Here is a 26454-nt window from a genome sequence, read left to right as displayed (position 1 = left end):
CAGCCGTTGAGTCGGGCATAAACTCCCTGTATTTTTGAGGGAAATATAAGGCCATTAGACAGCTGAAACATTTGCTACAAAACGTGTGATTATTGAGACAGTGATCCCAGTTACAGAAGCAAATCTATAACAGAATAGCGGGGAAAAAAATGATAATGGTGTTGACATGGCCCAGTTAAGTCTAGAACTCTCCCATAGGTTCAAGGTTCAATGTTTGTCTACATTTTTTTCTGAAGAGTCACAATACTGCCTACCTGAGCCAAGCTGAAGTTTCTAATACATTTGTTGTGATACTGTGGTGGGAAACCCCTTGCAGATAACACTAGTATAAGGATAGTAAGTCCTCTGTCTAATCAGAACAGATACGGCAGGCCTTCTGACCACATGTCTGATGCTTTAAAACTTTTCTCCCTTGCAAGGTTATTAATAAAGCTGGTTGAGTGACGATCATTGATCTCTTCCTTTGTTAAATATGAATTTTTCCACAACATGCTACAGAGAGCTTGCAAAATATTTGCAGATTTGCAGTAATTCAACCATAAAAATCCCAACAGTTCTTTTTATATATTTATATTTAATTTATGCAGTAAAATGAAATTATTTTGCTTTATGGAGAGAAAAGCGACATCAAAGTCGAATTCCTTGTTTTTGTGCACAAACGTAGCGAATAATTATTAATAATTATTAATTTAATTAACTTTGAGCTACATAGTTGAAACGTGTAAAAGGTTTGGGGTTTTTAATTATTTTAATTAACAGTAATGAAGTGCCTGATTGGGAGATGGTGAAGGCTGATGTCAAAGATACATATTATAAACAAACAAGTCTATGAACATGTAATGTATGTTTTTATATTGTGTAAGGAGTCCAGAACACCAGAAAAGAAGCCAAACATGCATGTAGGGAACATACAAACTCCAAATATAATTTTCGCTGGTGGGATTCAAACCCAGGACCTTCTTATTGCTAGGCAATAGCGATTGATGGGTATCAGAAGATTGTTAATGTGTCATGATTTAGAGGTGTTTGAGTCATTCCTCTATTGTTATGTTCCTTGGGTCTTGCCTTCTTATTATCCTTCATTTAGTTCATTCTTTTGTGTTTAGCTTCCCAGTTTTATTCCTGTGTCCTGTTCTTTTGTGGTTTTGGATTTCTTTCTTCTAGATTTCTGTTGCCCCCTCCCATGCCTAGAAGTGTATTTTATGTCTGTTCAGTTTCCTTTAATTCATCCTACCAGTCTGCTTCCACGTTTCTATAGCTATTCACGCTCACTGACATTCTTGCTCATTCAGCCCACCTGTGCCTGCTCATCGTACTCATGCCAGTCACCTGTTTTCCCTGCTATTTAAACTTCTGTTGGTCTTTGTTCTCTTCTGGATTCTTCCATTTCCATGTCTGTTGTTTAGCTTTGCTTCCGTTTCTGCGCTATATTCCGTTGCCATGCCAGTTTTGCTACCAGTTTTCAGACCATGCTCCATGTCCTGTCCTGCTTGTGTCATTCTGTAAGTCTTTGCCGTTTTTTAAATTATGAAACACTTATCATGGTGCTCCCAAGATCCAGTCTGCACTTTGCTCCAGCATAAAAACCCTCATTCTGACATGTTATCATTAGTTTGAATTTCACTGTGAATTTCGGTTTGAGAAAAACATACTTACACTTTTCAGCTGTATAAAAGCTGCTTCTGTTGTATTAGTCACTAACTAGTAAACACACAAGCAGTTTTAAATCCTGTGTTATTTAACAGACCAACATACTGGAAGACATCAATATAAATTGTGAAAAAATCTGGTTGGAGTTCTGATCAAGTCGAAGCACAGATATTACTTTGTTAATGTAGGCTAGCTGCAACCTTCATCTGAACAAACAGTCAGTGTGGTATTGCAACTATTGATCAAGTGGATCACAAGATTTTAACCAATCAACTAAATTCTTTGTTGTTTGGGATTTCCAGAATGGTGCTTAAGTGGTTCAATTCATATTGGACAGAGAATTTTTGTAAGCATGGGAAACTTCTTACCCATTTTTTTTTTTTTTTACAATGTAGGTTCTGGAGTTCCACAAGGCTCCGTTTTAGGTCCTATGCTTTATTTTCTAAATGCTGCCACTGGGAAGCATCAGTATTGTTTTCATTGCTATGCTGATGACAAAAAAAAACTTATGAGTCTTGGAATTATATTTGACTCTGTTTTAATTTTCTAATTTTAAAACGGTTTCCAAAAACTGTGTACCAGGTAACTTGAGGACCCGAAAATTCAGCCGGACAAAAGATCAGATTCCAAAGTTTATTAAAAGTTCTGGATGGCGATCGATAGGAAACCTCCAGTGGCAGGCTCAGGAACCTCTGAAGGCAAACAGATGAGTTAGAGGCTGATCAGAAAACTGAGAATGATATCTTGCTCGGATAAAAAGCCACTAACCTTCTCAGAACCCATATGGGAACCAGGAAGCTGATTTTCAGCTCCTCAGAGTGCTGGTGGGGCAACAGCTGGGAAACGCTCCAAAGGTTCTCAGGTTTACAAACCCAGTGAATGAGCAGGTTGCGGTGGTCAGGGGACAGAAACAGGGTCAGTGCCATGAGAGCAGATATGAGCAACAGGATCCGAGGGAGAGGCTTAACTCGTGGTCCAGGACGCAGAAATGAAGTCATGAACAGGGATATAAGCAAACAGATCCAGGGAGGAGGCAGGGAGAGGTGGTCCGAAAACAGAAGCGAGGTCGATGTCCAGAAAGCAAGCCAGTAAGGTATCTGATGATGGCAAGGCAGGGCAGAGAAAACAAGAGGTAAAACCAAGATCAGATCAGGCAGACAGGCAAGTAAGGAAGGACCGCTGGATACTACTCACACTATGGCTTTCGAAAACCTGGCACTGGTTGTCTGTCAGAAAGCTGTGTATAAAGGCAGGAGCACAGGTGGAGCAGATGAGGAGTAATTAGGAAGCTGGCTGGAGAAGAGCAGGGGAAGACAATCCTCCTAATAGCTGCAGCACAGAGTGGGCAAACAGAATTGATGCAGACAACCAGTGAAGAATTATGACATACTGATTATATTACATGAAGAACATCAGCAGAATTTGACTGTTTCTCCCTTTGTCCAATTCAGAGACACATGGTTTTATAATGTAATACAGAATAGGTTACTGCAATGCTCTGCTGTCTGGTCTTCCTAAAAAGAATACAGGCCCTCAATAACTATTACCAAACTTAAGTGCATGAATGACATGAAAGACAGCCCACATCACTCCAATTTTCAAGAGTAATGTGCTTTCTGGTCTGACATTTTAGTTGACTTTTAATAATTGTCATCTAAAATATGTGCATTTTTACTTTTATTGCATTTTTACTTCGGTTTAATTTTGATTTTAAATAATTGTATTTACTACATTTTATTAATTTGTGTTTTATTTTCGTGATAAAGAAATGTATATACTAGTTGTTCATAATAAATGTAGAACTTTGTTGACTTCTTGTTTGTTTATTTATGTGCCTATCACTTTTATTATTAGCATTAGTAATATTAATACATTTATTTCATAAGTATTTGTCATTTGCTATTGTTCTTAATTATTACTTTTAACAGTTACTATTATACTTAATAGCTTAATTACTACCTTTTATTATGATTATTATTGTGTGTGTGTGTGTTTGTGTGTGTGTTTGTTTGTGCGTGTGGTATCTCAGTTTAATATTCTTCTCCCCATCATAATCATCATCATAACCACAACTGTTTCCTCTGTCCCTCAAACCTGTTAGCTAGACATTTTAGCATTTGTTTCTACGCTTGGAGTACATTAGCTGGTTTCTTTCTTTTATTTAGTTGTTGTTTTTTGTTGCCTCCTGTTTTTATCTTCTGTAAAGCACTTTGTGTTATATGTGCTATGTATGAAAGATACACAATAGATAATGATTGATTTTTGGCATCCACTAAAAAGAATGAATAACAGACATAAGGAAAACAAAGTCAAAACCTTTGTATAGGCACCAACATGTTACTTTAATGAAATCGACACAGTTGTCATAAACGCTGGCATATTATTTATTTCATCCTTAATGCATCTTCTTTGCTTTGTGCAACAAGTCAAGTTATTGGTACAACGTTTTAAGGTTTTCCTGAGACACCTACTCTATATTTTACTAAAATGGTGCATCCAGAGCTACAATTTCATGCTAGAAGACAATGAAGAATAACAGGGCTTATGATTTACTGCTTTTCTGCAGTGAGACAGGTCAGCCTGATGGGGGCACAATACCTAAACGGCAAAAATATTTTCCTTCGACCTGTTTCAAGAGAATGGAAATGTGATGCCCCTCGGTGTGGCGTCTCAATGATTTTAGATGCTGAAAATTTCAAACAATGAGCAGTAGAAAAAGTGTGTGTGTGTGATCAAACAAGAAGGATTTTACAACACTACCACAAACCCCTGGCCCACTTTAGAAGTTATTGGAGTTCTGTATGAAGTCCAGACCTAGATGGTTTTAAACAAAGTATTGTGAATATGCCACCTTTGAACGTACTGTGAATTTAGTGGTTTAAAAAAATCAGCTAAAACATCAACATTTTACAGCTGGTCGACCAGCAAAGGGCTCAACTAAAGAGGTAAGAATTCTGTCTTACAGCTAACGTGCAAAGAATTGTCCTTGATGAGATGATTAGGCTCATCAGAGGTATCCATGCCCCAATTTCCACCCAGTTTATTGAACCTAACCCTGGGGTTGGGGTTTTATGTGACAGACCATGTGTTTTTAGGGTCTCAAAACATTGGGGGCTATAGCCCAAATCCAAAATATTTAGATTTCAATAAGATAATTTATAGGTAATTTAAAATCTAAATAATATAGGACATATTGTACCAGTTCTTTGTCTTGGCTGGTTTTATATTGAATGTAAATTATTGTGAATCAAACAAAAAAGGTTTGCAATAATTGAACTTTTTATTTTTGTTAGAAGCTGAATGAAGGATAAGAAGAAACAGAGTTTAGTCCTGATGAAAAACCATTTTGCTGAAGCAAATAATGACACATAAAACTCCCAGCCTGGTTCATCACTCAAAACCCCAATCATGGGTAAGACTGCCGACCTGACTGCTGTCCAGAAGGCCACTATTGACACCCTCAAGCAAGAGGGTAAGACACAGAAAGAAATTTCTGAACGAATAGGCTGTTCCCAGAGTGCTGTATCAAGGCACCTCAGTGGGAAGTCTGTGGGAAGGAAAAAGTGTGGCAGAAAACGCTGCACAACGAGAAGAGGTGACCGGACCCTGAGGAAGATTGTGGAGAAGGGCCGATTCCAGACCTTGGGGGACCTGCGGAAGCAGTGGACTGAGTCTGGAGTAGAAACATCCAGAGCCACCGTGCACAGGCGTGTGCAGGAAATGGGCTACAGGTGCCGCATTCCCCAGGTCAAGCCACTTTTGAACCAGAAACAGCGGCAGAAGCGCCTGACCTGGGCTACAGAGAAGCAGCCCTGGACTGTTGCTCAGTGGTCCAAAGTACCTTTTTCGGGTGAAAGCAAATTCTGCATGTCATTCAGAAATCAAGGTGCCAGAGTCTGGAGGAAGACTGGGGAGAAGGAAATGCCAAAATGCCAGAAGTCCAGTGCCAAGTACCCACAGTCAGTGATGGTCTGGGGTGCCGTGTCAGCTGCTGGTGTTGGTCCACTGTGTTTTATCAAGGGCAGGGTCAATGCAGCTAGCTATCAGGAGATTTTGGAGCACTTCATGCTTCCATCTGCTGAAAAGCTTTATGGAGATGAAGATTTCATTTTTCAGCATGACCTGGCACCTGCTCACAGTGCCAAAACCACTGGTAAATGGTTTACTGACCATGGTATTACTGTGCTCAATTGGCCTGCCAACTCTCCTGACCTGAACCCCATAGAGAATCTGTGGGATATTGTGAAGAGAACGTTGAGAGACTCAAGACCCAACACTCTGGATGAGCTAAAGGCCGCTATCGAAGCATCCTGGGCCTCCATAAGACCTCAGCAGTGCCACAGGCTGATTGCCTCCATGCCACGCCGCATTGAAGCAGTCATTTCTGCCAAAGGATTCCCGACCAAGTATTGAGTGCATAACTGTACATGATTATTTGAAGGTTGACGTTTTTTGTATTAAAAACACTTTTCTTTTATTGGTCGGATGAAATATGCTAATTTTGTGAGATAAGAATTTTGGGTTTTCATGAGCTGTATGCCACAATCATCCGTATTAAGACAATAAAAGACCTGAAATATTTCAGTTAGTGTGCAATGAATCTAAAATATATGAATGTTAAATTTTCATCATGACATTATGGAAAATAACGAACTTTATCACAATATGCTAATATTTTGAGAAGGACCTGTATTTCAAAAAATGAAAATGGTATAAAGTTGATTTTCCTAAATCTTAGTCAAATGATAAAATCCTAAAACACATTAATTTTATTATGCCAAGAGCTTTCGAAACATTTTATTAAAATGTTTCCTTCTTTTATGAACCTGTTCTCTTTTACCACTATCTTTTCAGCCTTTCAATCCACTTCTGAAGAAATTTGTCCTGCCAAAAATAATAAAAGAAAAATTTTTCAACACAGTCTTTTGTTCCGCACTGAGCATGTGAAACATTACTGCAGTTCTTACTATTAAACACTGAGAGGAAAGGGTGTTAAGTTGTGGTGTTTAAAATATAGCACAGAGCCTCATCCTGGTTATTGATAACTGTATACATATAGTATGTATGTCTCACCTTCAGTAAAACTATCATTGTTTAATTAGTTTAGTTTATATAATATTTCATGTGTAATTCAGAAAAATAAAATAGTTAACTAATCAATGGTCCACCTGTGATTAATTGCTATGATTTATTTCTTAATTATACTCGTACTCGTCGTCTTACGCTTTATCCGGGACCGGGTCGCGGAGGCAGCAGACTCAACAGAGACGCCCAGACGTCCCTCTCTCCAGACACCTCCTCCAGCTCCTCCAGGGGGAGCCCAAGGCATTCCCAGGCCAGCCGAGAGACATACAGGTCCTTCTCAAAAAATTAGCATATTGTGATAAAGTTCATTATTTTCCATAATGTCATGATGAAAATTTAACATTCATATATTTTAGATTCATTGCACACTAACTGAAATATTTCAGGTCTTTTATTGTCTTAATACGGATGATTTTGGCATACAGCTCATGAAAACCCAAAATTCCTATCTCACAAAATTAGCATATCATTAAAAGGGTCTCTAAACGAGCTATGAACCTAATCATCTGAATCAACGAGTTAACTCTAAACACCTGCAAAAGATTCCTGAGGCCTTTAAAACTCCCAGCCTGATTCATCACTCAAAACCCCAATCATGGGTAAGACTGCCGACCTGACTGCTGTCCAGAAGGCCACTATTGACACTCTCAAGCAAGAGGGTAAGACACAGAAAGAAATTTATGAACGAATAGGCTGTTCCCAGAGTGCTGTATCAAGGCACCTCAGTGGGAAGTCTGTGGGAAGGAAAAAGTGTGGCAGAAAACGCTGCACAACGAGAAGAGGTGACCGGACCCTGAGGAAGATTGTGGAGAAGGGCCGATTCCAGACCTTGGGGGACCTGCAGAAGCAGTGGACTGAGTCTGGAGTAGAAACATCCAGAGTCACCGTGCACAGGCGTGTGCAGGAAATGGGCTACAGGTGCCGCATTCCCCAGGTCAAGCCACTTTTGAACCAGAAACAGCGGCAGAAGCGCCTGACCTGGGCTACAGAGAAGCAGCACTGGACTGTTGCTCAGTGGTCCAAAGTACTTTTTTCGGATGAAAGCAAATTCTGCATGTCATTCGGAAATCAAGGTGCCAGAGTCTGGAGGAAGACTGGGGAGAAGGAAATGCCAAAATGCCAGAAGTCCAGTGTCAAGTACCCACAGTCAGTGATGGTCTGGGGTGCCGTGTCAGCTGCTGGTGTTGGTCCACTGTGTTTTATCAAGGGCAGGGTCAATGCAGCTAGCTATCAGGAGATTTTGGAGCACTTCATGCTTCCATCTGCTGAAAAGCTTTATGGAGATGAAGATTTCATTTTTCAGCACGACCTGGCACCTGCTCACAGTGCCAAAACCACTGGTAAATGGTTTACTGACCATGGTATCACTGTGCTCAATTGGCCTGCCAACTCTCCTGACCTGAACCCCATAGAGAATCTGTGGGATATTGTGAAGAGAACGTTGAGAGACTCAAGACCCAACACTCTGGATGAGCTAAAGGCCGCTATCGAAGCATCCTGGGCCTCCATAAGACCTCAGCAGTGCCACAGGCTGATTGCCTCCATGCCACGCCGCATTGAAGCAGTAATTTATGCAAAAGGATTCCCGACCAAGTATTGAGTGCATAACTGTAAATGATTATTTGAAGGTTGACGTTTTTTGTATTAAAAACACTTTTCTTTTATTGGTCGGATGAAATATGCTAATTTTGTGAGATAGGAATTTTGGGTTTTCATGAGCTGTATGCCAAAATCATCCGTATTAAGACAATAAAGGACCTGAAATATTTCAGTTAGTGTGCAATGAATCTAAAATATATGAATATTACATTTTCATCATTACATTATAGAAAATAATGAACTTTATCACAATATGCTAATTTTTTGAGAAGGACCTGTAGTCCCTCCAGCGTGTCCTGGGCCGACCCCTGGGCCTCCTCCCGGTGGGACGTGCCTGGAACACCTCCCAAGGAAGGCGTCCAGGAGGCATCCGGTATAGATGCCCGAGCCACCTCAACTGGCTCCTCTCGATGTGGAGGAGCAGCGGCTCTACTCCGAGCCCCTCCCGGATGGCCGAGCTCCTCACCCTATCTCTAAGGGAGTGCCCGGCCACCCTACTGAGGAAGCTCATTTCAGCCGCTTGTATCCGGGATCTCGTTCTTAATTATACTGCATCTTTAAAGCCAGAGCTACATGTTTAGAATCAGCACAGAAGATATGGAAGAGAAGATGGAGGCTTACTTTTGCTCTTTCTACTACATCGTACTGGCACCAGGAGATATTTTCCTGGTTTATTGAGGAACACTTTTTTCTGTCTACATGTAGAACTAGACTATAAGAACGGCTGCAGCAATGAGATACAATGTGATGATCTGAAGGACCTTTAATGTGTTCAGCTACGTTAGGATTAAATGCTTTTATTTTGACTGAAGTAAAGGACCAGATACTGTATTTTCACATTATGATACAAATCCAGCTAGAAGCTCACAGAGAAGGTTGCTACTGTTTTTTTAAAATCACAGACAGATCATTTAACTTCACCTGTAGCTCAGGTGAAAGTTCCTCTACATGACCCTGAAGATTCTCATTAGAGTGAACCTCCATCTCATGTCTTGCTGGGTGAATCAGTGATTAGCTGTAACTTACAATTAGCCCATTCCGAGTCAGCATTCAGGTTTTACCGCTATCTTCAGCCTGGGTTATACCGCTTGGCGTCCACCTGTTCCTGAACACACACACAAACCAGGCTCCCTCTCTTCAGTTGGCTCCACGCAGTGGCGTACACAGACATTTTGGGGGGCAGGTGCTCAAGTGAAAAAAAGGGCACCTTGTGCAGCAGATGGAGCTGTTGGTTGCCTTTGTAGTGTGAGATTTATTACAGGCACAGTATGAACATACTTTATATGTATTACTAAGCACCCACAAAACAAGCTGTCCTGTGGGATGTAGGGAAATGAAAAAAACTCAAAACAATAATGCATTTTACAAAATTCTTAAGATTAATAAGGCAGCAAAATAATCATAAATTGATTAAAAGTTAATTACTGAATCACAACCAGCCATTAAGCTGAACTTCCTGATTCAAATTTGAAACTTATATTATCTTTCCTTTTTTTTTTACTTTTTACACACTGAGCACAACATGTTCTTGACCATATCATTCTGTACTTTTATCACAAAATGTCTTCTGCACCAAATAACCTTATGTTGTAGCAAAGCAGGTTACACTGCCAACTTGCAATTAAAAAAACATGAGTGAAACAGAAGTCATCAGGGACCATTAGAGCAAATGTAATACATAAATCTATGAGATAGATTTCAATGTATTTATTTTTTCTAATTTAATCTAAGAATTAAATCATAAACATTCTCTTGGCGCATGGTAGCAGCCATAGAAGACATAGCCGGAGGTATGCCATTCATTGGCCTGTTCTGTTTAGGTAAAATGGAGGCAAGTGAAGTTTTAACTTTTTCATCTGAAGTTTAGGAAGCAAGTACATTTTGTACGTTTTGTTTGTTTCCTGGATGGTTAGCCGGCCTGTCGACAGGTCTGGGCTCTATCTGACGGCGGAGGGGAGGAGAGAAGAGTCAAGCTGGACCAGCGCACGTCCACCTCTCTGCTCTGTCCGCAGCCGGTCTCCGTTGAGAGACACACGCGCGGGATACGTATGTGTGTGGGTGAGGCGGGGTTGTAGTTTCATAAACATGGGGCACTGGTATCATAGGCCTTTAAATTCAGAAATGTTACCTTGGGCCCCACACTATACACTGTAAAAAAAAAACAAAGATTTCAGGAGGGCACTTTTTTGTCCATAGGATAAAAGGGCAGGTGCTCTATAGCACCACCTAGTGTCTATCTGTGCACGTCCCTGGCTCCACAGTTGCTCTGAAATGAGCCCTGTTTGAGGCGCTCAGTGTAACTTTTCAGGTAATAAAGGAGTCAGGTCAAACTGGAGTAAACTGCTGTTCTGGACTTCTCCAGAATGGAGTCCGTCTCTAGCTGTGTGCATTCGCGGTGCTGCGAGTGCGTAAATAAGTATTTTTTGTCTTCTCCTTTTAACTCATTGTCAGGTTAGGTGGAGCGGGACGTGATTATATGGAACACAATTGAAAAAGCCTGATTGTTTTTAAATAAAAACCTGAAGTCCAGTACCATTTTGTGGCTGCATCTTTTTAATACTTCTAAATATCTTCTATCAAGAAGTCCGGGGCTCTTCAGAAAACATCCGGGGCTTTCGCCCTGGAACCCCAGGTCTAACTACACGCCTGTGACAGACTAACACAAAGTAGAGCACAATTTGGAAGTGGGCGCAAAATAATACATGGTTTACAAATATTTATTCATCCACTTTTACTCTGATATCCCTAAATAAAATGCAGGGCAAAACATGTCTTCTGAAGGCACCCTGTGAGTAAACAGAGTCCATCTATGTGTAATTAAATATCAGTATACTGAACACTGATCTCATCATTTAAATAAGATTGGATTATATCACATTTCTGTCTTTTCTTTGAGCAGAACGACGGAGATGAGGAGGTGACAGGAAACCAGAAATGAGCTGAGGTAATGAGGGAACAATTCAAACTCAAAGACATCACTTTTTGACAAAAGAGGCAGAACCCCTGAGCCCATTAGTGCCTTGTTTATTTGAGTCCATGTTGTAAAAGACATCCAGCATGCCTAACCTCTGTCTCCTCCATTCCTGACCTGTTCTATGTGCAGCAGAGAATTTGATTGAATTATTTATTTCAACCAGAAGGGAGAGTTTTAATCCTCCATATGCTCGAGTGATTTGATTTGTGCTTCATATTCTGTCCTCACAGTTTGATCATGGTGCGTTCTACAGTCAGGTCGCAATGATAAGGCATCCAATAAACCCCACGTTCCTTTTACGGCTGTATACGCATCCAACTGGACATTGTATTTACTTTATTCAATTATTTTCGTTCCGAAAACTGTTGCTGCTGATGTGAAATGTTCTATATAAAAAGAACATTTCACATGCAGTGCACATCCTGTACTGAGGGCTTAAATCGGCACAGGCATTTGTTGCAGTGCCTCTCTGGGCCAGCGGACAGCTGTACATATGTGAGTAAAGCATGTGCTCGTGCTGGGATCACATACTTTGGCAGACTCCATAATCACTAATTCTTCTCTTTTGCCAATATTTCAACTGTGTCTGGTTTCATCAGGGAGGGATTACACAGGATTAGACAACCATGCCCAGGCCGACATGCAGTCATTCATTAAAAACCCATATGCAGATACTCACATGCCTCCATCAAAGCCAAAATTCACCCGTTATGCCGAAATCAAATGCACATGTAGGCCACACTTTAACATGGCTTCCAGACTGTCCTTTCACACTCAGCAAAGTGTGCTGTGTGATTACACAATATCGTGCAGGTGGTAACATCTTGTTCTGACATCATGATCATCATGGAGATGTTATTGAAGCATGAACGAAGAAACCATCTTTACCTCAGATCAGAAGAGTACAGAGTGGGGCTGTCCAGCTGACTGCATTAAGCTGAACACCTGTGAGGGAAGCTGTCTTGTGATTTCACAGTTGTGCTAAATTACAACAAATTGTTTCACTTTATTTTTAGGTTAGCAAATGAAAAGGACTCAGTTGGGTTTTTTTCCATGGGTTTTTGGTTCTGTTTCAGCTCAATTCACTAAGATTTTTTGTGGGTTTTTTTCAAAGAACTATTTCTGTAAAAGATGCAATGAAGAAATATTTCCCTGTAAAATATTAATGTGACCTGTTCATACCAGAGGCTCTGGAGCACAAGTCTCTCATTTAACCAAAATGAGAGCTAGTTGAAGGACTTGGAGCGATTTGCTAAAAGCAAGCTTTTGGAATAATAAAGTTACATTGTTAACTGTAAATAAAAATGACTGTCATACAGTGCCTTGCAAAATCAATCTCTGGATTTCATTTCACATTGTATTATGTAACAACCATAAACCAATAGATTTTGTTGGAATTTTATATGATAGACCAACACATTTACTCAACAAACAACATATATTTATTCCTTTAGTTTTTTTTCTAACAAATAAAAAACTGAATAAAGTATCACATGCGTTTGTGTTTGACCCTCTTTACTCTAATACTCCTAAACAGAATCTAATGCGACCATTTACCCTCAGAAGTCACCTAACCAGTAAATACAGTCTGCCTGTATGTGATGTAATCTCAGTATAAATACAGACTGAAGGCCTCTGAGGTTTGTTACAATAACATTAGTGGAGAGCAGAATCACTGTAGCAGCAAGGTGTCCATGGTAACTCTGAAGGAGCTGCGGAGATGTCTTGATAGCTTTGCAGTTGTGCCATACTCTTTACTTTTGGATAGAGATTGAACAGAGCTCTGTCCAATGTTTGAAGGTGTGGATATTGTTTTAGAACCTAACCCTTTACCAGAACTTTCTCTCTGACCTGTCTTCTGTGTTCCTAGTTTTCCAGATACAGTTTGTTCATTAATGTTCTCTAACAGACCTTCGAGGTCTTCACAGAACAGCTATACTGTATATCAAAACTGCAGACGATAATGAAATATTAAAGAAATGATTCATTTCAGTTTATTTATGTAGCACCAATTCACAACAAAAATGGTCTTACAGCACTTTAAAACAAATGTCAAAACCATCCAATTATACAATAACATGCATTCAAATTTAAACCTATTAATGCAATAAATCCAGTTTATTATTCAAATGATTAAAGTTTCCTATGGAAAAACACAGTCAATTGAATCGATTCACCAACTTGCAGCAATCTCTCCTCTTGGACGATCATGTAGCATCAACACTTTACTTCTTATGCCAAAACTTCCATCAGGAACCTTGGGGTAAATTTTGACTCTGGTTTTACTTTAGATGATCATCTTCAATCTCTAGCTCACACATGTTTTTATCACTTACAAAATGTTGCTAAGCTAAGTAGCATTATCTCATGAGCATAACTAGAAATTGTTATTTATGCATTTGTTTCTTCGAGATTGGATTACTAAAGCTTATTAATCACCTGCCTAAACAAAGCATCACTGGACCATCTGTAGGTTGTACAGAAAAGCTGCTGCCAGACTTCTGACCAAATAACAGTTGTTTTCTAACATTATGTTGCTACTCATCTAGCTCCACTGGCTCCCTATCCACTTCAGAATACACCTAAGGATCTTGGTTCTCACTTATAGGGCTTTGAATGGTCAGGCATCAGCAATGGTCAATCATCTTACAACCTTTACATCCGTATGTCCCTAGCAGGTCCCTAAGGTCATGTGACCAAGGCCTGCTGGTTATGAAACGCATAAGGCTGAAAGCTAAAAGCGACAGAACCTTCTCAGCAGTACCCCCCCGGACTTTGGAAGTCTCTCCTCTTTTCGTTTAAGGTTGGTGGACTCTGTTGAGACTTTTAAAAAGCAATTAAAAGCTCATTGTTTTTTAGTTGCTTTTTATTAACTATTTTGATATGTTGATGTTGCTTAATTTCTTACTTATTACCAACAGTGGACAGTCACTTAAATTGAGTCGTACACTTGAGTTGTAATCCCTCATTCTGAGCAAGGATGTAGCAACAGTGGCAACTTCTAAAATAGTTATAGAGGATGGCAAAGTCATCAAATTTATTCATTCAAGGATATGTACTTTGCGGCACTGTCTCATTAATTCTAGTTTTAAGACCTATTTCAAGAATAACTTGTTGCAATAAGTCTTTATTTATAATAATTCAAGTCAATTCAGTTTACTTATATAGCACCAATTCACAACACGTCTTCTCAAGGCACTCTCCAAAGAAACAATTCAAACCAATGATGCAGCCAGATTCCAAGTGAAGTTCATACATTTCAAATTAATCCTACTTATCAAACAAATGTAGTCAAGTTCAGTTTATAATTCTAACTTTAAAAAATATTTTCTATCTAAGGAAACCCAGCAGATTGCATCCAGTCAGTGACTTGCATCATTCACTCCTCCAGGATAAGCATGTAGAGACAGTGGACAGTCGCTTGCATTGACTTTACAGCAATCCCTAATACCGAGCATGCATGTAGTGACATGCATGCTCCTGGAGAGGAAAACTCACTTTTAAACAGGAAGAAAACCTCCAGCAGAACCAGAACCAGGCTCAGTGTGAGCGGCCATCTGTGACAACCGACTAGGGGTTTGAGAGAACAGAGCAGAGACAGAAAAAGAACACAGAAGCAATAATCCAGGAGTACTCCAGTACTCTATGGGAAGGAAAAAGTAAAACGGTTGTAAATGGTTATAGCTTCTTTAGTGGCTTCATCCAGGAGAGAAAGACAACTAAGCAAATTACCTCTGAGCCAGTTTCCAAGTCTAGAGTATGAAAGAAAGCACATACAGTTAGACACAGTAGAAGCTCAGCCAATAGCTATGTGTAGGAGAGACAATGCTAAACACTGAAAGACAGGGCCAAGTGTGTCATCTGTGAGCATTAAGTTGTTGGCAGCAACAGCTCAGCTAATGCCCCCCTCCAGGAAGTTGCCACAGCTAAGCACAGAGCCAGGCCAGGTGCAGCTACTAGGAAGATAAAAAACAGAAAGAGAACATAGAGATAAAAGCTGAAATAACAGTAAATAACGCAAAATCAGAGAATAGTATGACAATGCAGCAGAGAAAATGAAAAGGGTCATTAAGTCAATACTTTACAATAATCCAGCCTTGAAGTAACAAATGCATGGACTAGTTTTTCAGAGTCACTCCTGAACAGGATATTTCTACTTTTGGCAATGTTCCAGAGGTGAAAGAATGAAATCCTAGAAACCTGTTTAATATGGGATTTAAATACCATGTCCTGATCAAAAACAACACCAATGTTTGTTACTTTAATACCGGGGGTCAACTTAATGTCGTCCACATCAATTGATTGACTAAGCAGTTTATTTTTCAAAAATTCTGGTCCAAAGACGACAACTTCTGTCTTGTCTGAATTTAGAAGCAAAAAATTTAAAGTCATCCAAGTTTTCATGTCTTAAAGACATACTTGTAGTCTATCTAACTGGATGGGTTCATCAGGTTTTATGGATAAGTAAAGCTGAGTATCATCAGCATAACAGTGAAAATGTATCCTATGCTGCCTGATAATTTGACCTATTGGAAGCATATATATAGTGAAGAGAATTGGCCCAAGTACTGAACCCTGTGGTACTCCACAATTAACCCTGGAGTTTAAAGATGATTTATCATTTACATGAACAAACTGGAATCTGCCAGACAAATAAGATTTAAACCAGCCTAGTGCTGTTCCCCTGATCCCTACAGCATATTCCAGCCTTTTTAAGAGAATATTGTGATTGACTGTATCAAATGCAGCACTACCTACTAATAACTTTATAACCAATGTAGTAAAGTTTTGTGATTTTACCCATAACTAACGCATGTAGGTCACATGACCTCTGTTCTCCTCTTGAATTGTAGTACATTCCTCTAAGTGTTCTAAGTACGAAATGCACTTTACAGTAATTAATAAATATTTATCCATGAATGACATAAAATTTACATATCTAATTTAATGAACAGTAATTTTTTTCTGCTTTGTCTTCTCAATCACCCAGTCGGTCATCGCAGATGGCCGGTCACACTGAGCCTGGTTCTGGTTCTGCTGGAGATTTCATCCTATTAAAAGGGAGCCTTTCCTCTCCACTGTCGCTACATGCATGCTCAGTATGAGAGATTGCTGCAAAGTCAATGCCAGCAACTGTCCACTGTCTCTACATGCTCATCCAGGAGGAGTGAATGCTGCAAGTCACTGACTGGATGCAATCTGCTGGGTTTTGTTGAGAATTAAAATAATTTAGTTTCATATATGTGTTCAGTCTGCATGTGTGAACATAATACTGAGATTTAACATGTGTGAGCTTTGGGGAGAGAAGTCACAGGTCACAGCAAGCTTCAGGCTGGAGCAAGGGTGAATCTCAGGTTAAGATGTTCCCAGCAGCTGTAAGCCGTAAATGCCAGGCTGAATGGACAGTAAAGCAATAAACGTCAGCTGTTGGGCATGGTATAGTACTCATATTGGTGGTTGCTTTCTCATTTATTTATTACTTAGAATGGTGCAGAAGGTAGCACTGTCCCTGCTGTCTCTGTCTAACAGATATGCTACTTTTAGCACATAAGAAATATAGTTCTCTATCTATTATGTTACCTTTGCTGTTCCACTTATTGACCCTAAATGGTTGAACAGAATGTTCCTATTCAGCTCTTGCCAAAGTGAATAAACTCTGTTTATCTGAATGTAAAAGCACAAAATTAGTCATCAGTGTCTGGTACAAAACCACTGGACCCTCTTTCCACCAACTAAATGCCTCTAATTCCACATCCTCCGAAAACTGAATCTGACAGCAGTAAGCAGAATGAGTCATCTGTAGATAGAATGCGAGTGCTGAAATGACTGTAATTTCCCTAGAAGAAAAGTGGAAGTACTCCCGCAACAAAAACATTTAGTTCCTTTTTAGCACAATGATAGTGCTTCATCTACATCATTATCACCCACATAGAATTAGCGCATTGTTTTCTGTTGAAATAATCATTTAATCATTCATCCCTTACTGTCACAAAATAAAAAAATATTAAGAATACCACACATAAATTATTTGACAACAACTAATAATACGCATGAAAGGAAACATGTCCTAATAATTTAAAAAGGCTTTTATAGACAAAAGAAACGGAGTAATAGTTGTTCAGAAAGTTGCGCTGAGCAGATACTCACTTTTCTATTTTATCTGACTGTTACGGTGGCAGCCCATCTTACAAAGTTTATAACAAAGTACTTGTGATATTGAAGAGTGGGATTTTTAAATTCATGTGTAGACCCCTGTTCATATACTATATGACCTCTCTCATGCTACAGTCACACTGCAGGCTAAAGGGGTCCAATTCCTACTGTTCTGACCTTAAGTCGTCCATATTTGAGTTTTTATGACAGTCTGACAAACAAATCTGATTCAAGGGTCTGATTTGTCAAAGCAGGCCCATGTGTTCCTTAATCTGATTTGAACATTTATGTTGTTATGTGACAGACTAGCAGTGTTGCAATGAAGGAAGCAGAAATCTGCAGGATCAGATTTAAACAATGGACTACATAATCATGGCAGAGGTTGCGATTGCTGCTTTATTAATAATTGTGTGCTCACTCTGTTGTTCGGATTTACAGATTTGTGATGGCAACACCTGCGGCCACACAGTGAATGTTGGTAACCCCTCCGCATTACACAACAGAAGTTATTTTGTTCACATACATCAACATGCTTTTTTTTACTTATGAAATGTACTGTTGAAATGCAGTAGTTCTATATGTAGCATGCACATTTTATCATATCCATGGTGGCTGTGTGCAGGCTGGGTGCAGGCTGTGTTTTTGTGCTGTGTTTTTTCTCCTACAGAGGATGTGACTGGCAGGTGCTGCTACACAGGTGTCACTCATCAGTGAGCAATCTACCTGGGCTCTTAAGGAGTGGAACCCAGAGGGAGGCGTCAGCTCGTTGTCTCACTCAGCGTGGTAAACAGCTAGACCTCTGCTGCTCTGCAGTCTTGCTCCTATGCGATCTCCTGATCATCTTTTTTCTCCTCTGCCTACAGATCTGGTTTTGCCAGAAGCCTCGTGGTTGTGTAAACTCAGAGTCTGAGAAAACTCACTATGACACATTTAGTTAACTATTGAATTTTGTGCTTTATTTTTTAATGTCTTTTCTTCTTTTACCGGTGTTGTTTGTTGGGGGTTGTTTGGACCTCTGAGGGCTGCCATTGTGAAATAAGAGGTTCCCTGACATGTAGGATTTATACATACAAAGAGTGCTGATTGGGCAATATCAAGTGCAGGTCCATCATGGGGATGACAGAATGGCCAATTGTCCTTAAATGTTATTCATTTTCCTTTGATGTGTTAATTAATTTGAAGTCATGTTTGTTAATCATTAACTTTAATTGACTGTAAGCCAGCTGTTAGTGTTTTGTTAATTTTGTTAAATGATTTCTAACCAGTTGGTTTACAATTATGTTAAGTTGTTTAAAGCTAAACTTTGTTTGGTTCATCTGACTTTTTTAAAGGGCCCTGTGCCATAATTAGATTTTTGTATGTGTTTTGGAAACTGGGTGAATAAACCCACCTTTTTTCAAAAGTAAACTGTGTCCTCAAGCCTTTATGGCCCGGTCAATTTCAAGGTTTAAGTTGGGTCTCTTCATTCACACTTTATGCAGGCTAACTGCATCATGTTCATCAAGCTATTTACATCGTAGATACTAGAGTCAGTCTCCTTCAAAATAAAAGTCTTGTCTCAGTGTTGACTAACATTACAGAGTAGTTTACGTTTTACTACAGCAGCAGACAATAAGTTAGAGCTGCTGAAGAACTGATCTTGAGCAGCGGTGATCAGTCTTTGTTCTTCTCTTCTTTGGGACACTTTTCATTTAGTTTGACTGTGTTGTAACAGAAGTATTATAAAAAGTTCTCAAAACTGTTTTGACTTCAAGATGATAATTCGATAATTAGTGATATTTCGATATTATTTCAGTACCTTGTTGAACTTCTGCTAACACTTGCTTGATGAAAATCATTACAGGTCATGGATGGCATATTTCAACCCTTCTCTGCATTCAAGTAAAATAGCAGAAGATCAAGGTTAGTTTTTAAGGTTAATCAGCTCCAGGCAGTTTAGGAATTTAGTTTTAATAGAAATGTCAAAAATGGATGCAGTCACACAGAACCCCTGATGATGATGATGATGTCTAAAATATTACAAAGAACTACAATTTGACAATCATTGTTAGATCCTGTTTTAGCCCTTTGTTGTTAGGGACAATAGGCCTAATGCTACACATAGAACACATGCTTTGTTAACACATTTGTTGAAATCAGTGCAATATTAAATATCAAGTTTGTGCATTGTGTAGCTCAGTGAAATTGTTTTCTTAGTTATGAAACTTAACCTCAAACATTCTCCAGAAAGTATGCCAGGTTCAGAATCCCCGTGAGATTTTTCTGATAACCTCTGTCAAATCGCTCACAGATCTTTGATCCAGCTTCGGACCTGTTTAATACAGCGACACTCTAACAGGATTGTAGATGTTAACCCATCGGGACAGGGTTTACCAGCTCTTCCCTCCCCCCAGGCGGTGGATGAGTGCACGCAGGGCTCTTGATGGGTGGAGCAGGGTGGGCGGGGATGCCTGGAAAGTGAGAGGATCCTCTTAGCTTAGTGCAGACGGACACAGCGTGAGGACGACAGGGATGCTGATCCCAAAGGTGCTTTAGAACATCACAGAGGATTGGATATCTTACATCACCTCTCTTTTGGAGTTTTTCTTTTTCTATTTGTATACTTTTTTTGTCATACCTGGAGTTCAAAGCTTTGGAGGAGACACATTTATGGATTACTAGAGGACAGTAGCTCACGATGGCCGTGGCTTTAGACGCAGTGTGGGTGAGGGTCAAGAATGTGCTCAAACAGAATGGGCTCCTCATCCTGTCCGTGTTGGCTGTGGTCATCGGGTGTCTTCTGGGTTTTTTCCTAAGAACAAGGCGTCTCTCAGAGCAGGTCAGTCTGTCTCCTCCCCCTGACACGCTGCGACATCATACAGAAACAAGCCTGTTCCCCGGACCTCTAACACACATGCTGCAAAGTATTATTTTGTAAACATATGTTTACATGTACACTACTATCCTTTTCGTAGTCTGAGGTTTCAGGTTATTTTTTCATATTTAACATTATTAGATATTGTACTGTCCGACGATACATGCAGCTCTGAGATGCAAACAGTGTGTCAAGGTGCAAGTTAACCTAAGATTATTCATACCCCTGGCAGATTTAGATTTCAAACTATTTTCATTCAACCAAGAAGTTGTTTCTGATATATATATATATATATATATATATATATATATATATATATATATATATATATATATATATATATATATATATATATGGCTTCACAGCAACCAACCCTTTATTAGAATTGCTAACCAGCTTCCTCTGGTATTTTGATTGTTTATGTTTGGTGATGAGCTCCAAGTCAAGCAGAGGCTGGAAGGCCTCCTCGCCATCACCCCAGTCTTTAAGCTCCCTCCTGAAATTCTCATTCAGATTCAAGTTGGGACTCTGGCTAGGGCACTCCAAATGTTAATATTACTTCCAATCAGAAGAAACGTTTTGATCAAATTTAAATATTATTTTAACCTTAATTCTACCTGGAGGATGGATAATTTATCATATCTTGATCTGAATTATATTCAGGTTTCTAAAACCTCTTGAAGAAGAAAGACATAAACCAAATTCTCCCTAAGATTTTGCAAATACCAGATTTTCTACTTCAACAAAAGAAAATAATCATTTTGAGTAGATTTCTATAAAGATTTTAAACTAATAGAACATCTATCCATGTTATTTCAGTCTTTCCCCATTACTATGTACGGAGTTACGTATAGATTGTCACCTCTATACAGCATAGCAGTGTTCAAGGTAACTACATATTCACCAGGTTTTGTGCACTCCCCACTTTTATTTAACAACAGTTGGACTACCTTTTTCATATACCATATACACTGAACAGGAACAGTATTATTACCACTGAGAGGTGACGTGAAAATCTCTTCTTGGCACCAGTTAGCGGGTGGGAGACATTCAGTGGCAAGTGAACATTTCGTCCTTAAAGATAATGTGTTAGAAGCAGAAAAAATTGCATTTTGTGTCAGTGTTGTGGGTTTGGAGGCAGGACCGGGATGCAGAACATGGCTAGGAGGCCGCATGGTGAGTAGATGAAGTTTAATAATGGAACTGAAGGTGGACTCACAGAAGGCAGGCAGGCAGAGTACAGGCTGGTTATCCAAAAGCACAAGTTCCAGAGGCAAAACAGAAAACAAACCACAAGGAGAAACTCGGGAAGATAGCAAGGGTTGATAACGTAAGGAACCAGGGGAGAACAATGAAAACTAAAGAGCTTATAAGCTGAGGTAAGTGGAGTATGGACCAATGAGACAGGGAGGCAGGTAATCAGAGGAAACATGAAACAGGTGTGGACCAGGCTGCAGGGAACAGATAGAATATGTTACTATGGGAACGGGAGCAAGAGAATGCAGAGACTGGAAGGGAGAACTAAACTAAACTAGAGACAAGTCTAGAGAAAAGAAACCTAAACATAAACTAACATAAATAGTAATTCTAGGAAGAACTAAACAGGGGCATGGGAAAAAGCTAAACTAATGGAAAACAGACCTAAGGAAACCTGACATAAAACACAAAACAAAATCCGGAAGAAACACTAACTAGAGAAAGCAGGGACATGAAGAACTAAACTAAAGAGCTAGGCTGGGAAAGAACAGCTAATCTTAAGGGGAACAAGCAACTGGGTAAATAATAACAAAAAGGGGTCTTAGGCCAAAGGGAAAAGGGGAACTAATGAACTAGAATGCAGCAAGAAGAATTTAACTAACAGTAAACAAGTACAGAAACACTAACTGAGAAACTAAACTAGAAAACCCAAAGAAGTAAAGAGAACTGTTCTAATAATAATAATAATAACCAGAGGAGAAAACCATTCTAAGTAATAAATAAATGAGAAAGCAACCACCAAGGGAACTATAGGCGAAGGGAGAAAGAACTACTAAACTAAGGAGCTGGAGAGAGAACAAACTGTCAGGATGACAGAAGGAATAAACAAACATAACTACTAAACCCAAAGGAATAGAAACACCTAACTGAGAAAGTAAACAAACACAAAACCCAAAATGGCAGATCCTGACATTTTGATAAATATCAAATTGTGGTGGCCTGAAGACTGGGTCAGAGCTTTTCCACCACTGTTTCCAGTCTGCAACAATCAGTGGTCCAAGGGAGGAAGGTGTGGTGGTTAACTAGGGTCGAGGTCACTGATGCACTTGGAGAGGCAGGTTTCTGGCTGATCCAACAGACAACTTGCTGTACAGGTCCTTCTCAAAATATTAGCATATTGTGATAAAGTTCATTATTTTCCATAATGTAATGATGAAAATTTAACATTCATATATTTTAGATTCATTGCACACTAACTGAAATATTTCAGGTCATTTATTGTCTTAATACGGATGATTTTGGCATACAGCTCATGAAAACCCAAAATCCCTATCTCACAAAATTAGCATATCATTAAAAGGGTCTCTAAACGAGCTATGAACCTAATCATCTGAATCAACGAGTTAACTCTAAACACCTGCAACAGATTTCTGAGGGCTTTAAAACTCACAGCCTGGTTCATCACTCAAAACCCCAATCATGGGTAAGACTGCCGACCTGACTGCTGTCCAGAAGGCCACTATTGACACCCTCAAGCAAGAGGGTAAGACACAGAAAGACATTTCTGAATGAATAGACTGTTCCCAGAGTGCTGTATCAAGGCACCTCAGTGGGAAGTCTGTGGGAAGGAAAAAGTGTGGCAGAAAACGCTGCACAACGAGAAGAGGTGACCGGACCCTGAGGAAGATTGTGGAGAAGGGCTGATTCCAGACCTTGGGGGACCTGCGGAAGCAGTGGACTGAGTCTGGAGTAGAAACATCCAGAGCCACCGTGCACAGGCGTGTGCAGGAAATGGGCTACAGGTGCCGCATTCCCCAGGTCAAGCCACTTTTGAACCAGAAACAGCGGCAGAAGCGCCTGACCTGGGCTACAGAGAAACAGCACTGGACTGTTGCTCAGTGGTCCAAAGTACCTTTTTTGGATGAAAGCAAATTCTGCATGTCATTCGGAAATCAAGGGGCCAGAGTCTGGAGGAAGACTGGGGAGAAGGAAATGCCAAAATGCCAGAAGTCCAGTGTCAAGTACCCACAGTCAGTGATGGTCTGGGGTGCCGTGTCAGCTGCTGGTGTTGGTCCACTGTGTTTTATCAAGGGCAGGGTCAATGCAACTAGCTATCAGGAGATTTTGGAGCACTTCATGCTTCCATCTGCTGAAAAGCTTTATGGAGATGAAGATTTCATTTTTCAGCATGACCTGGCACCTGCTCACAGTGCCAAAACCACCGGTAAATGGTTTACTGACCATGGTATCACTGTGCTCAATTGGCCTGCCAACTCTCCTGACCTGAACCCCATAGAGAATCTGTGGGATATTGTGAAGAGAACGTTGAGAGACTCAAGAACCAACACTCTGGATGAGCTAAGGGCCGCTATCGAAGCATCCTGGGCCTCCATAAGACCTCAGCAGTGCCACAGGCTGATTGCCTCCATGCTACGCTGCTTTGAAGCAGTCATTTCTGCAAAAGGATTCCCGACCAAGTATTGAGTGCATAACTGTACATGATTATTTGAAGGTTGACGTTTTTTGGATTAAAAACACTTTTCTTTTATTGGTCGGATGAAATATGCTAATTTTGTGAGATAGGAATTTTAGGTTTTCATGAGCTGTATGCCAAAATCATCCGTATTAAGACAATAAAAGACCTGAAATATTTCAGTTAGTGTGCAATGAATCTAAAATATATGAATGTTAAATTTTCATCATTACATTATGGAAAATAATGAACTTTATCACAATATGCTAATATTTTGAGAAGGACCTGTATATTCCTGAAAAAGTGAATGCTGGCTCTGATAGAAATAGGTCATAATACACAGCGTACCCAACTTGTAATATATGGGGCTGCCTAGCTGCACACAAGTTGGCATGCCACTGCAGGTCATAATTTCCGGTTTGAGCCACCACTATGTCTGTCTCAGTCGTTGTGTCCTTGGGCAAGACACTTCACCCACTTTGCCTATTGATGGTGGTCAGAGGGCTTGGTGGCGACTGTGTATGGCCGCTCACATCTGTCAGTCTGCCCCAAGGCAGCTGTAGCTACAATGTAGCTTACTACTGTCAGTGTGTGGATGTGTGCACGAATGGGTGGATGACTCAATCTAGTATGAAGTGCTTTGGGGTCTCTGGGGACTTGATAAAGGGCTAAACAAGTGCAGGCCATTTACCATTTACCATAATATCATGCCTAATTGATGTCAATAAAGTGATATTTCAAAGAAACAATCTTAAATGAAAGTAGCCACAGTTACTGTAAAAGTTAACTTTGGGTTTAGAAACAAACATTTCCAGAGAGAGAGACATATTGGGAAAAGTTTTGTGTTAGAAACTTGTCTGCTTCCATTAAAAACTCCAGATGTAAACAGTAGCAATTAATGACTGAGAAAAAGGACGTGTCAAAGAAAACAGAAGCTTTAGCCTAGCACTCCTTTAGCTATGCTTATGAATTTTTTCTGTTGTTGTTATTATTGTGGAGGTAATCGTCAGCGTAGATATCACAGCATTTTGTAACAGAATAAATGCAGATTTTTCCAGATATAAAAAAAATATGTACATTTGAAAATATATCTCAATCAAACAGCTTTACTAAGAAACCAGGCTGGCAGGAAACAGACAACAGACTCAATGGTCTCTACTTCAGATGTCATCAAAACAACACTGAACGATTTGCATTCTTTGCTTTCACCTTTTTTGGTGAAAATCCAAAGTTTTATTTTTAAAAAACTGGTCTAACAGCACCTTTAAGGCCATATCTAAGGAAAGATTGTCCACACATTAGTTTCAGAAAACCAGCCGCCTCTTAGCTTATTTTATTTTGCTACTAACAAACTTTTCTTTAGTACACGAACTAATGATTTTAGACTCGTGCCACAGTTTTGTCAAGCAACAAACAAATGATTAGTTTAGTCTTCTAACTAAGCCAGAAAAGTCTGCCTTTGTTAGAAGATTAAGACCAGTAGATATAATAGTACCCCCAGTATATAAATGGATGTAGCGTTTTTAGCCGCTTCACTTTTGTGAAACAGAGATTAGTTTTCCAGCTAAAGAATCTCAGGGAGAGTTTCAGGGAGCCCAGTGGTAAGGGAGATTTCTATTCTTAACCCTGGTTAAAAAATCTCAAGGGGCTTCAAACCTGTAAGCAGCCATCACATTTGCATTGGATGGTGATTTAAAGAGAAGTCTATAGTCTTTTAATAATGAAAAACACAAACCACGATGGATGGATGGATGGATGGATGGATGGATGGATGGATGGAAGGATGGATGGATGGATGGATGGATGGGATGGATGGATGGATGGATGAATGACCTACTGGCCTCCACAGTGAACAACTTGTAGTGGTTCTATGTAAGTGAATCATCATCTCCTGCAAAATGCATGAAATTGCAAGATATAATTGGCTCTGACTAGCCAACCGCTAAGAAAAGTGAAGCTCTATAACTGTCATCCACTGTCTGGAAGATAGTGACTGCTCAAAACCTCCACACAATCCAAGTTCCAGAAATCTGAACTACCACTTTATTTAACTAGACAATGAGTAGTACAACATGCTTTCAGTTGAAAGACCTGTGCAATTTGTCTCTGCTCTAAGCTAAATCATATCAGCAATAAAAGTTTTCTCTCTCTCATTTTGTGAATCAAACATGTAAAACTGTATGAAAACAAATCATTTAATGCTGTTTTTAATGTGACCAAAGTTGGCAAATTTGGAACAAAATTTCAAATGTTAAAATGTCCTGATCAGCAAATTAATTTTTACAGAAAGCCTCAGCAAGTAGTGAGCAGTACAATCTGTACTATTCATCGTCAGACTTCTCTGTGTGTTTGTATGATTTGCTTAAGGTTTTTAATCATGAAATAACACATAAAATCCCAAAGACAAGATTAAAGAAATACACTCAGGTTCCACCTGTTTGGCACCATCAGTGCATTACCATAAACACA

The 26454-nt window shown here is 39.6% G+C and overlaps 1 protein-coding gene and 2 long non-coding RNA genes across 3 annotated transcripts in view; 1 reads left to right on the top strand and 2 right to left on the bottom strand.

Annotated features, from left to right (window-relative positions):
- Positions 1 to 2269: 2269 nt before the first annotated feature.
- LOC124874523 lies at positions 2270 to 2834 on the bottom strand. Its single transcript, XR_007039825.1, has 2 exons — positions 2419 to 2834; positions 2270 to 2342 (listed from the first exon to the last, which is right to left on the bottom strand). It is a non-coding gene; the product is annotated as an uncharacterized LOC124874523 (long non-coding RNA).
- Positions 2835 to 20123: 17289 nt separating this feature from the next.
- LOC124873419 lies at positions 20124 to 21646 on the bottom strand. The gene is made up of 3 exons (XR_007039518.1): positions 21535 to 21646; positions 21310 to 21389; positions 20124 to 20252 (listed from the first exon to the last, which is right to left on the bottom strand). It is a non-coding gene; the product is annotated as an uncharacterized LOC124873419 (long non-coding RNA).
- slc1a7b (solute carrier family 1 member 7b) overlaps positions 20139 to 26454 on the top strand; it is a 75359-nt gene continuing 69043 nt past the window's right edge. Inside the window, exon 1 of the mRNA XM_047374056.1 lies at positions 20139 to 20279. Coding sequence (XP_047230012.1) covers positions 20139 to 20279 — 141 coding nt within the window. The remainder of the gene's footprint in view (positions 20280 to 26454) is intronic.

Source organism: Girardinichthys multiradiatus, chromosome 9, assembly GCF_021462225.1.
Source record: "Girardinichthys multiradiatus isolate DD_20200921_A chromosome 9, DD_fGirMul_XY1, whole genome shotgun sequence".
NCBI classification, from domain to species: domain Eukaryota; kingdom Metazoa; phylum Chordata; class Actinopteri; order Cyprinodontiformes; family Goodeidae; genus Girardinichthys; species Girardinichthys multiradiatus.
Note: the sequence above shows the minus strand (reverse complement) of the source record. Positions and strands in the feature narration are given on the sequence as shown.